We start from the raw sequence: 12,671 nt of genomic DNA on the forward strand, positions 1-12,671 counted from the left end.
GGCCCCTCTGAAATCTCAAACTCACACACACATACGCATGAATTTGTAAATCTGTCTCTGGTTCGCTACCCAGGGCTTAAATACATGGCCTTTCGCACACATGCATTTGGAGAGGATCCCTAACTTGGCAGAAAAAAAGAGCGCTGAGGAAATACAGGACAAGCTGTCTCCTGTATTGAATGCAGGGCGTAGCATTTTACACTGAAATAGAGGGCGATCCTGTATTATACAGGACGGGTGGCTACCCTACCCTTAAGACCACTTGCAACAATCTGGCACCATTGTACTGCACATCTTCTGAGGATGTAACCCTTGCTGTAACAGACCCATGTTTAGATAAAACATGCACACCCAAATGTGGTAGTTATCAGCGTTGCTGACACCAACACAAATGTGGGAATATAAGCTGTGTGCTACAAAAACCACAGTCATTGCCTTTTATTGTTTTATTTTATTAATAATATTTAATAATTGACAGCCCTGAGTATTAAACACCAACCTCTCCTCAGCCACAGCAGAAACCAAGCTAGGCTTCAGCCTCTGTTTACAAACTGAGTAGTTGTACAAAACATTTATGAAAATAGCAGCTGTGTTTTTCCAGTTAGCCCAGCAATTCTGGTCAAATCCAGTGCAGGTGTAAGGTCTTGTCCTGATTTTAGCAACTTCAGTTGGTCCTCAAGGTTAAAAAAAACACACCCTTATAATGCCATTATCAAGACACTTTTCTTTTCTTGGTGCCTTTTGCACAGCCCCTGCCAAACCAGCCGCCAGAAAGGGGTCCCACGGGCGTCTGCTGTTGCTCTCCCAGCTGCACTTCATGAAGACCTACTGGTGGAGCCACAGCTCTCCTGCTATGACTGCCTTCTTCTTCAGGTTGCAGAGGAACAGCCAAAGAGAAAATGGGGTCCTTTGTTCTGCAAACACAATAATATGTAATATTAAGTTTGCAGCACCCAGAGAATTACCATAAGGCCCAAGTATCAAGTGAAAGGGTGTGTTTAGAACCATGCATGATATACTCCAGTAAAACAGGGCTGGACTGCAAGTCCTCACAAGTGCAAGTATGTTCAGTGCATATTTCTATCCTGATACAAGCCATGTTTAAATTACATCACATTATGAAGAAACAAGAAGCTATATTTAATTATAAACCTCTGTGTATGATATTGTATAAGCAGACAAGAACCAACATTTAGATTAAATGTAGAAGAACCTACATTTAGAATCTGCTCATTCAAAAATCTGCTACTATCTACAAGAGTGAAGTATTAGTGTATAAGGGCACAGAGCTCAAGCAGAGCATTATCTTTGCTGACCTGTCATAGCAAGGGATGGGAAGCCCCAGCTCATCCATCAATAGCTTCATCACATCATCACATTTCCCATGAAGTTTCAGGGCTGCCAGATCATCCTTTGGTGTCCACTGTAGACAGAACAGTAATACTGTGAATGAAGTGAACTGACTTAGCACTGCTACCATGACATTCACAATGATTTTCACGCGTCACGTACTAGGTTTTCACTTTTATTGTAAAAATGTTGGTAACATGTTTATCCCATGGCAAAGGAACGAAACTTCGACATAAACACGTGAACAACATAAAAAATTATTTGAAATCTGACAATGTGGCTTGTTACAGAATTACTTTCAACCAATGATAAGTAGGAATCCACCAGATGGCTTCTAGACAGTGGCATAGCATGGATGGGCCACAGGGGTCTTTGCCCTGGGCACAAAATTTCAAGATTAAAAAAACAACAACGAGCCCTTTCTGACCCAGAAAATCTCCCAATGATCGTGTGGGCAGACTGAGGAGCAGATTTGGGCAATGGCTGGTTGCATGGGCTTTACAATGATACTTGCTCCTGATCAATTCCCAGTCCCACTCTCTGCCATGCTCGATGCTCATGGGGCACCGCAACTGCCACTCAGGAAGGTCGCCAAGCTATTGCCCCTTCATTCCAACATATCAGCGGGCAGAGTTGAAGAGCTCCGCCCTGCAGCCCCCTTGCCAGCTGGTGCTGCTGGGGTTGCCAGTGACAACATGGAATAGGAGGACAAGTGTGTTATCAGCCATGGACCAATCAATGAAGGGAGCTTTGGTCCATAGGGATGTCCCATTCATTACCATACATTCTACTCAGACACGTCAATTGCTTATTTTTTGTATATCCTTTAAACCTAAACATTTCTTTTCTTATCTATTTCTCTTTTAGAAACTACTTAGCTCCTTATTCAATCCCATATGCCCAACTGCACAAAAACATATTTCACATTGCGCAATTTTTTGATAATGCACAAAATTTGTCCAGCTGCATGACGGAATAAACCTTGAACTTTGGTCCTACCCTATAAACACATGGAAGCAACTAAAGTAATCATATACACTTGCATATATCACCAGAGCAAATTGCTCTGCCCATAAATGACAAGGCTCAAACTAACCTGGAGATTTACAATGTAGAGTTTAGGGCGGTGTCTGGGTGGTTTGCTCATGCACCACAAATGTGGATACTTCTTCAAAACCTGTTGTGAGAAGGACAACACAACCAAAATATTCATCAGTGCTAGAAGAGGGAAGGAGTCCCAAACTTTGAGATACGTGGCAACACAGTTCATCTTTAGTCATTTGTGTTCATCTTTAACCAATGCCTACTGCAAACTACTTAGAAGGGATGCGGGAAGCAGGAACAGTCTTCTGGTACCAACTTCCAGGATTACATGGTTGCCAAGGCTTTTGCAGGATTCAACATCTGTAGCAGAATTTCTATCAAATGCAAATGACCAGTCCCAGTAAACATCTCAAGTGTACTGTCTGGAGTGATGATGGGCAACACACAGGCTTCTGCTAAAATTTAAGTGATCATATTTATAGTCCAATGGCTAGCATGCCCAAAAGACTCAAACCAAACACTTTTGCAGGTATTGCAACTATTAAAATACACATAACTAGCAGTCACCTCAGCTAGCTCAGGTAGACGGTTGTACAGTAAAACAGGCCTAGGTGTCAAGTTCCAATGCGGCTTCCTCCCAGGGAAATGTACTTAGGACTACAGTCCCACTTGGCAAGAAACATGAAAAACTGTATAAACTAAAAATACTTCCTCAAAACACCCTAAAGTATGGAGATGGATGGGGAGAAGTAGAACTGTAAGCAGGAGATGATCCTCTTGTAAAACACTGGCCAATTCCTGATGGAACATCTAGTAACAGCTAGTTGCTGGGATTGTTGCAAAGCATGCTGGACTAGATGGGCCTTTCCTTGATCTTGCACAGCATTTATAGCACTCTCTAGCAAGTCTCAGGATCTAACAGCAATAAAGCTATACAGCAGACCCGCAATTTATGCACGTTTAATTTGTGCGCATTCAGCTCGACACCCTTGGCAATTTAATAATAATAATAATTATGGAGGTGTCTAGGAAACCTTTGGCAATCCCAACGTGTTTTGACTGTATGCAATTTTGGCTTTATGTGCTATGCTTGGAACACAATCCCACAACCAGCACAAGTTATGGGTCTACTGTATTTTAACTGGAAGAGATCCAGAATATGCATTCTGGATTTATATGATTATATTTTAAAAATAGCAAACTACTCAAATATAGTATAAGGCCAATTCAGGTATCCTTTAGTTCATTCTTACATTTCTCATTTACATAGAGAGGCAAACACTAACATGTTGAAATAATACAAACTGCCTTATTGGGAAACTTTAAAAATATATATCCTGGGTTATTTAGCTATGAACCACTTAACCATATACATCCTTACTTTAATCCAGGTTTGGGGACCTTTGGCTCACCGGATGTTGCTGAACTACAACTCTCGTCATCCCTGGCCATCAGCCATGCTTGCTAGAGCTGATGGGAACTGCAGTTCACCAATGTCTGTAGGGCCAAAGGTTTCCCACTCCTGTTTTAATCTCTAATTGAAAGGGGGGGGGGATGCAAGCCAAGACATTCATACAAACCAAATTGCTTTATGAAACGCTTGCCTTTTCAGACTTACTTTTTTTAAAAAGCTTCCTATCTTTGACCAGATATTTGAAATCTGTTTCCATAACCTTCCCCTGGCATATATTTGGCTATAACCAATGACACAGGAAAATATTCTCAAAGGATTCTATTGCTACATTTTTAAGAAGCTCTACAGGAGGAAATACATACTTATTTGTGCCTATGTTGCAGAAACTTCTATTGTTACATTTCTAAGAAGCTCCAAAGGGGGAAATACATACATATTTGTGCCTACGTTGCAGCAAACACTTTCACAATAAACCTTAAAGACTATAAATTGAGGTGTCAGTCTGCCGATTTCAATATAATTCTAGAATTTTAAAAATAAAACCATTACAGAGTATAGTGCAATTGTACATCGAATGACATTTTCTCCTGCCTTACCTTCAAGCTAGATCCCAAGCACAGGATCACATCTGCTTTGCTTGCAGCCTCTATTGCTGCCTCCCAGTTCAAGGGCTGCTGCAAGATGCCCTTCTCCCCAAAGTGTACAATTGTATCTCTTAGTTGTGCCCCACATTTGTGGCACACTCTGCCGGTATGATGCCTGTGCAAGGCTGTGCGCTCCGTCACGTCAAACACTCGCACGTATTCACGATTGGGTGTGCAGGATGTGCAAACCTAATTTTGAATGGAAGCACAGAACCTCAGTTATTATTCCCTATGGTACTATGGTACACTAAGCCCCGCTCTCTGCATATGCTCACCTCTATATACATGTTTCCATGCAGCTCAGATAGGGCTTCTCGAGGGAGCCCACTGCGCAAGTGGAGCCCATCACAGTTTTGTGACACCACATGCTTTACCTAAACAGGGAAAATTAGAGTGTTAAGCATGGAGAAAGTAGAGTTAAAAGCAAGTCACTTCTTGTTTCCCTTTATCAGCAGTTAAGATATGATCTGCACAGTTTGCATGTTAAATAGCCAACCTTCCCCTCCCTTTCTCATTGCTCTGCCAAAACAGGTGGAGGAGATATAGCTGATTAGCAGGAACACAGACAGTGGCTAAATGTGGTTGCCTGATAAAGCATAGGTGGACAATATCTGCTCACCAGGAGTGAGCACTATGGTCTCACCTCTATTTGAGGTGCCAGTGAGTGAAAGTAGCAGAGTTAATGATAAAAGACAGCATAGCCTTGTATTCTAAATGAGAGAATATCATCAACAAGTTGGGTGGTTTCACAGACTGGTACAGAATCCATCATTTCCTAATTTAAGAAATTGCTTTCAAAAGCAGACAGCTCTTGGAGGAGTGCGCCAAAATTAACGCTATGTATTTGTAACCCACATGCAGCATCATTTCTATGGTGCCGTCAATATACAGTGTCATACCGGAGTCTTTTAAAGTAACCGAGAAAGTACAGAGTGTGTTAAGCAGCCTATAAACCTCCCATACAATATGCCACAAACCTGTTAATTCTTCGTGGATTCTGGCTGCCTTTTACAGCAAGTAATATCTATTTATGTGCTATCACTTCAACCTATAATTCCATCCTGTGCAGGAACCAAGTACCTAACAGGGAGGTTCATTTTCGGAGTCCTAAGTGCCAGCCTCCAACACACATACAAAGACTCTGCTACTCTAAGCCCCATATCTGATTCACTTTGTCTAACAATGCAGTATTTGTGCAGGGAGGGGGTGCATGGCCTTATCCTCTGCACTGAGAGGCTCTCCAGCATCTCAGATTCTCCAGACATAATATCCGTTTCACATTTAATGCCTCAACTACGTTCCCCACTGGTGCCATCTCTTTTTGCCCCTGGGTGTATAGGATTGACTAATATGCAGCCTTACCAGTTTGTGGTTGTGCAAACAGGCGATGCTCATGTGGGTGAGTGTGGGCTCTGCCTCACTCAGATCCACAGCCCTGGCAAGTGGAGATAAAAACTGTATTAAATATCGGTAGTCAATCTCACATGTTCCAGTGGAGCCTTCTCTGAGAAGGTGGAAAAGATCTTCTAAGAAATTTCCCAAGCACCAGGCAAGCATCTGAATGGTCAAGTTTTGGTTACCTGATACTCCTCCCTTTCTGCAGCATTGTCCATACCCCATTAGGGCCTCTGTAGTCAGGAATTGAGGCTGCCTGTGTTACCAGGAGACATAAGAGAAAAGGGGCCTTCAGCAATACACAGCCACACTCATCAGCAACTTTGTCTGCCACATCCTAAAAGCCCTGCCAACCCCCATAGTCTCCTGCTCAGACATCTCTCCACTGCTACCATCATCCAAAACTGAAAGCCCTTCATGATACAAGCACATGCCCCCATCAGTCAACTAACACCATACTGAAATCTGCCTGAGAAATGGCCTCAACATTTTCCTCCATCATGAAAAATCTTATTCCAAACTTCTTCCTAGCTAGGGCACTTAAGCTGCTCACATGGCAAACATGTGATTAATCTGTCCTGCTCTTCTGCCTCCCAAATTGCTAAGGCAGATTACCGTATTTTTCCAAGTATATACAGTATATGCCCCCGTGTATAAGATGCCTCCTATTTTGGGGGACTCCAAATTAAGAAAATGGGAGGAGATTGCCAAGAGTTGTTAAGCTTTTTGGGGGGAGGATTGCCCAGTTACAGAGCTTATAGAACAATAACTGTATTGTTAGACATTCTCACGCATTGCCAATGACATCAATCGTAAGCACGGTCGCCAACAGCACTCACCAATCGCCCGCCAAATTGCCGCAGTGGCAGCAAAGCCACAACAGATCTTGCCACATCCACCAGTCAACCACCAATCAAAGATGACAATCTCCTGCAAGCCGCAGCAACCTATCACCCGTCACCACACTGCCATGTATAAGACGACCCCCGAATTTTAACTTAATTTTAAAATAAATAATCCTCGTCTTATACACAAAAAAATACGGTAGTTGCACAACATAACAGAATGGAAAAACCCAGCCAGCCAAACAGCATCTCCCACTGTCCAACAGCTGCTTTGCCAAAGGCAAGTCTGATAAAATGCTCTTTTCTTCCCAATAACATGGGACAGCCAGAGGCAAGAACATGATGTTTCTGCAGCTTTCCTGTTAGGGACAGCTTTCTGAAAGGAGTCTTCTGTATTCTAGATTGAAAGAGACATGTTCTTTAACATGAAGCGACATAATATGCAGAATGGCTATGTAGACTGGTTCTTAGGTGGGCATGCAAAATGCTAGTTGTTTCTCTGAGACACTTATTATCCAGAGTAGTTCTAACACAACCTCTTCGATGGCAAAACCTTAATCTATCTCAAAGGGTGTCAGGCAACTAATTAACTATCCAATGCAAAATCAAATGAATTCTGAGACGCCAGAATTCCCACCCAATCAGTTAAAAATGCTTCTGAAATGCTGAAATCAGTATTTCATGCAACTCCACAACGTTGTCACCACCACCTGTGCCTGGCATGCAAAAGGTCACAGCTTCAATTGGGCTACAAAAGTCTCGTCTGAAGTGCTGAAAAGTCACTGTCAGTCAGTATATTTGTTTATTTCATGAAATCTATATACCATTTGATAGTAGAAAAAACCCAAAGCAGCTTACAAAAAGAATAGGCAATACTCAGCTAGAGATACCAATTCTATGATTGCATATAAGACAGCTTCCCATTTTCCTGCATACATTCAAAACAGTTGTTCCATCATCTCAGTATCCACATTTCCCATACTTCTGATTGGGAGTGCCTCTTCCCTACCTCTAAATAAGAAAGCTGTTAACAATACTACAACAAACTATTTTCATAAGTTCAAAACAGTTGTTCTGTTTCACTTGTGAAAGTGGCCCAACTCACATCAAGAGTCACACTACATGTTATACTCACCACAAGAGAGCAGTCTAGCTCTTCTTGTTCTGCAAACTCCCCAACCAACAGACAGAATACACTGCACAGGAATCACAATCAAACATGCATGGATGAAAAAGCTGGTTTTATTTTTGCTTACCTCTCTCATTAACAGATAATTGTCCCTAGGAGGGAACAAAAGTAGTTTGAATACAGTTTCTTCTATATTTATCTGTTGCTGAGGGAGCCTACAGGATTCTCAACAGTCAGAGCTGGACTGCTCTTGCATGGTGAACATAATGTGTAGCCACACACTAATAAATACAAACCACTATAGGATCTTGTACCAGGTGATTTTAGAACAGCCAACCACACAGTCTTACCGTACTGATGCCAGCTCCTGTGTAAATGATGAGATGCTTTGCTCCCTGCACAGCTGCAGAGAGCTTACTGACTTTTCTTTTCAACTCTTCAGGTTCATCACAAACCTAAGAGTGGATGAATGAGGGACTGAAATTATTTCCAAAGGACCACTTCAGCTAAGCCCTGTATAATTCTAATCACATGACATAAACTCAGCCATGTCTTTTAGTCTCTTCCCTTCGCTCTCTTTCTTTTGTCCTCAACTCTACAAGCTTTGTAAAGGAAGACATGAAATAGAAGAAAGAGCTTCAGTAAAAACGTCTTACATGTCAGAAACAGGATACATTAATGACATGTGGGAATAAGTGAGGGGGGACCAGCTCATCAAGAACAAGGAGATGGCTAACAAGAGCATTAACCCTAAACATTTTTCTTTAGAAGGCGTTCTGATGTAACAGAACTTACTTTCAAGCACATGGACCAAATCAACTTTGGGCTGTAGAAGAAGAAGAAGAGTTTGGATTTGATATCCTGCCTTTCAGTCCCTTTAAGGAGTCTCAAAGCGGCTAACATTCTCCTTTCCCTTCCTCCCCCACAACAAACACTCTGTGAGGTGAGTGGGGCTGAGAGACTTCAAAGAAGTGTGACTAGCCCAAGGTCACCCAGCAGCTACATGTGGAGGAGCGGAGACGCGAACCCGGTTCCCCAGATTACGAGACTACCGCTCTTAACCACTACACCACACTGGTGCAGAAGTTTGATTTTATAACAACTGAAAGCCAACTTAAATGCTACTCTAACAGCAACTGGCTCCCTTGCCTTAAAGCCCTCAGTCAAATTACACTGCAGGGTTTTCAGAAACACTTTTCACTTTTTAACTGGTCTTCCGAATATGACATATATCAGCTAGATAATGGTCTGACTGAACTATGTTCTTCCTGGCTCTGCTTTAAAAAATGGGTGGGGGCTGCTGTTAAAGGATAGTTCTAAGTGTATATAGGTTTTGAACACAAGCTGCCATGGATGGACATTTGCCCAGAAAAACAGCCTAAATATATTAAATTTTTTAAAAAATTGAATAAGTTTTGCCAAGTAGTAAAAATAGAATAATCAGAGGCCTAGGCAAGCCACACTAAGCAGTGTTGGAAAGAATTTACTTTGGACAACGTATTTCTTAAGGAGGCCACATACTTTCCACTGTGTGTTTTGTCACCTGCAGGTAGTAGCTGAACAAGCAAGATAAATGTATACATGGGTAATACCAGATGCTCATCCCCTCCGTCCTTCTCACTAGCTCACTCGTTCACTCTAATCCCAACAGAAGTGAAGCGTCGCCGTAGCACCGTAAAGGCTAACAGGCTCGTTTGTAGACTAGCGCCCACTTAGGGTGCCCCACGCGTGACTCGGTGTTGCTTCTGCCGCCGGCGAGCGACTGACGTGGCTGCCCCGCCGAGAAACCCTCTTTCCTCCGTACTCACTCGCGCTCGTTTACGCATAGAGGGGGGCACAGCTAGCAAGGCGCACACACCTCCTCCAGCCGCCGCCGCAGCCTCTCGCGCTTCTTGCCAAGTCGCTCCAGATCCCGGACGATCTCCTGACAGCCGGAGAGCAGCGCAGCCTCGTCGGGGCTCCGCTCGGCCGCCGGTTTGCGCAGGATCCGCGACACCTGCGGCCGAACGGCGGGGGAGAAAGAGACGGAGAGGGAGAGAAAGAAAAAGAAGGGGGCGGTTGATGGGGAAGGAGGGGGCGTGGGCGCAAGGCAGAAACACCTGCGCCCACAAGCGCTTCAGAGACCCACAACCCCCTCGCCCCAACCGCAGGTCCAGGTACCTGTCTTCGTCGCTCCCGCTGCTCTTCCTGCCGGAGGAACTCGGCACGAGCCGCCGCTTTCCGTTCCGAGCGGCCCAAACTCCAACCCGCCGCCATCGTCCCGGTGGCTTCCGGGTACCAACTGGCCCTGCCGGTGGTTTCCGCTATTTCCGCTTCCGGCCTCCCGGAGCAGCGACCGAGGAAGCTAGAGTGCCCTTACTTTGCGGCCATTCAGAGACAGAAGGTGACGAGGCTCGCTGTAGAACTCCTCACAAAGGAGGCTAGAAGGGCCAACGAGGCTGCTCGCCGGAACTTCCGGTCCAATGGCTACAAGGATTCCGCCATAGAGATGCCAGAACGACGACGCTCTACAGCCATCTCTTTCTGTGAAGAGAGACTCGCAGTCCATGGCGGCTTTCACTCCTCCGGCTGGAGAAAGCGCCGGAGGCTCTCGCTTTCCGAGCAGTAGATCGAAAGCGCCGGTCCGCATTCAGGCTAGCCTGACGCCCGCCTCCTCCCGGGATCTTTCCGCTAGAATCTCGCTGCTCCGCGCTGGCACTGAGGTGGAAAGGGTGGTGGCAGCCGAGCACTTTCCAACCTTAGGCGCGCCGGAGCTGCGCTAGTTCTAGCCAGGTCGTTCTCAGATTTGATATTCATCTCCCCTCCTGCCGTTTTCCCGAAAGAGGGGACCGAGGTCTTAAGCCCATGAACTGTTGGCTGATACAATCTGAGCATTTTGTCTAACAGTCCTGACGGTCGAGCAAGAAATTACAGCTAAAGGAGTCAACAGCTGGCATTCATAACTGCTGTGAAGCACCAGTTTTCTGTGATTACTTTTCCCCCAATGGGAAATCAGAAATCGAGGCAACTGCGCAGTTCTGGTCATTTCTATACAATTGGCAGCTTCAGAAAATGATCTAAGGAAGGCAGAGAAAGTGAGCAATTGACCCTCTCTTATTTGACAGCTGTCAAATGTTCCTTATTATACCCCATAAGCCGTGCACATCCTTGCTGCTATAGCGGGACACAAGCTTTTCTTTTTTAATTACAGCAGAAATGAAAGCCCCATGCTGTAAGTCAGCGACTTTGCTGTTACCAGCATGGTCCTTCATATATAAAGCAAGCGCCCCCAGTTCTACCTGCAGGCTTGATCCCTGCATTTTCAGGTTGGGCTGTTAATGTTTCTTTCTGAAATGCTGGAGAGCTGCTGCCCATCAGTGTACTGTATACAATACTGTATTGAGATAGATGGTCTAATGATCTGACTCTATAAAACAGTTTCCTTTGTCCCTTATGCTTATTTCCCCTCTTTTTCACTTACAGTTAAACATAGAAGAATATCACAAGTTAAAAGAAGAGACACAAAGAGAGACAGAGCCATCCATATACAGTGGTACCTCGGTTACATACACTTCAGGTTACATACGCTTCAGGTTACAGACTCCGCTAACCCATAAATATTACCTCAGGTTAAGAACTTTGCTTCAGGATGAGAACAGAAATCGTGCTCCAGCGGCGCAGCGGCAATGGGAGGCCCCATTAGCTAAAGTGATGCTTCAGGTTAAGAACAGTTTCAGGTTCGACCTCCGGAACGAATTAAGTACTTAACCCGAGGTACCACTGCACTGTAGAAGCTTATGCAGCTAGTTCTGCCCTGTAATTCCAGATGTCTGACTTAGTCCTGACTTATAGTCCTGTTATGACTATAAACAACGTTGTGACATGAGCAAGCAAAAGCCACACAAAGTCAGTAGCCTATCACAGGCACATGGATTACTTATCAGAATAAACACATTAAAATAAGTCTTAGTCTGTTTGGTTTATTTTTCAAAATTGAGTGGCGGGGGGGGGGTGCGGAATAGGTCTGGAAAATTGTTGATGGGGAAGTGGGGGGCTAATAAGGACTGCTGCCTTCAGACAGAAAGTGTGTACCTCCCAGCAGCACTGGCCTAAACCAGAATACATGGAATTCTGGTGTGATAGCACAGGTATTATGCATTACATTGTTAATTATGATTTGTTTCTCATGCTAATTTACAAAAACAAATTCATTATGTCTCTTTTACAGTACTTTAAATAACTATCATGTGACATATTGACATATACTGTTTATGTTTTATGTTGTAAACAACCCTTTGGTCTTTCACAAAGGGTGGTAGATGAATTAATCATCACCATCTCAACATCCACTGTGGAGTAAAAACCACCAATAATTTTTAAGTGGTCTGGGAAATAGGAAGTTTATGATGCTCTGATTTTACCCAATACAAGAGAACAGAAATGGGCATTTGTCTTGTGCTTTGATCTGTTTCTGAATCACGAATTTGATGTCAACAGCATTTATGGCCCCATCCTTGGCCCATTTACATGGAAGTCAGTCACACAGAATTAGATTGACCTCCAGGTGTACATAGGACTGAAGGACCTAAGCATGTCCATACAAAAGCTAGCCACTCTCTTAAGCAATTAAATATCATCCTTAATACTAGTCAGACGCTAGCTCCAGTAGTGCAGTACCTTATGTCTGCTTTAGTAAGGAAATGGCTTTGCTGCAATGTCTTTAAAAAAAAAGTTACAACTGGCTTTTTACAATTGAACAGCATAAAATCAGCAAAGAATTGTTTCTTTTTTATGAAGAGTGGTTTTTTTTTTTAAATAGCAGGGTAGTGGATGAGGAAAGCAACAGACTTCATGCTTTTAAAACTTTTTCT

At 43.7% G+C, this 12,671-nt stretch overlaps 1 protein-coding gene and 1 long non-coding RNA gene across 2 annotated transcripts; one reads left to right on the forward strand and one right to left on the reverse strand.

Moving 5' to 3' along the window:
• Positions 1-431: 431 nt before the first annotated feature.
• SIRT7 (sirtuin 7) lies at positions 432-10,115 on the reverse strand. The gene is made up of 10 exons (XM_080993969.1): positions 9,982-10,115; positions 9,680-9,817; positions 8,172-8,276; positions 6,033-6,103; positions 5,815-5,887; positions 4,728-4,826; positions 4,405-4,641; positions 2,447-2,527; positions 1,317-1,423; positions 432-914 (listed from the first exon to the last, which is right to left on the reverse strand). Exons 1-10 carry the CDS (start codon positions 10,075-10,077, stop codon positions 713-715), a joined length of 1,209 nt encoding a protein of 402 aa, XP_080850095.1. The 5' UTR covers positions 10,078-10,115; the 3' UTR covers positions 432-712.
• A 639-nt stretch (positions 10,116-10,754) lies between these two features.
• Positions 10,755-12,608, forward strand: LOC308470676. Its single transcript, XR_013982539.1, has 2 exons — positions 10,755-10,895; positions 11,284-12,608. It is a non-coding gene; the product is annotated as an uncharacterized lncRNA (long non-coding RNA).
• Positions 12,609-12,671: the final 63 nt, after the last annotated feature.

This window comes from Podarcis pityusensis (genome assembly GCF_964106645.2).
Source record: "Podarcis pityusensis genome assembly, chromosome: 2".
In the NCBI taxonomy this organism is placed as follows: domain Eukaryota; kingdom Metazoa; phylum Chordata; class Lepidosauria; order Squamata; family Lacertidae; genus Podarcis; species Podarcis pityusensis.

Excerpts from the sequence above, each read along its gene's own strand:
- SIRT7 (XM_080993969.1), bottom strand. The coding sequence starts at position 10,077 with ATGGCGGCGGGTTGGAGTTTGGGCCGCTCGGAACGGAAAGCGGCGGCT. Across the intron at positions 6,104-8,171 it reads CAGGAGCTGGCATCAGTACG|GCAGCCTCAATTCCTGACTA; the intron begins GTAAGACTGTGT and ends CTGGTAACACAG. Across the intron at positions 2,528-4,404 it reads GCTTGGGATCTAGCTTGAAG|GTTTTGAAGAAGTATCCACA; the intron begins GTAAGGCAGGAG and ends TTCTCACAACAG.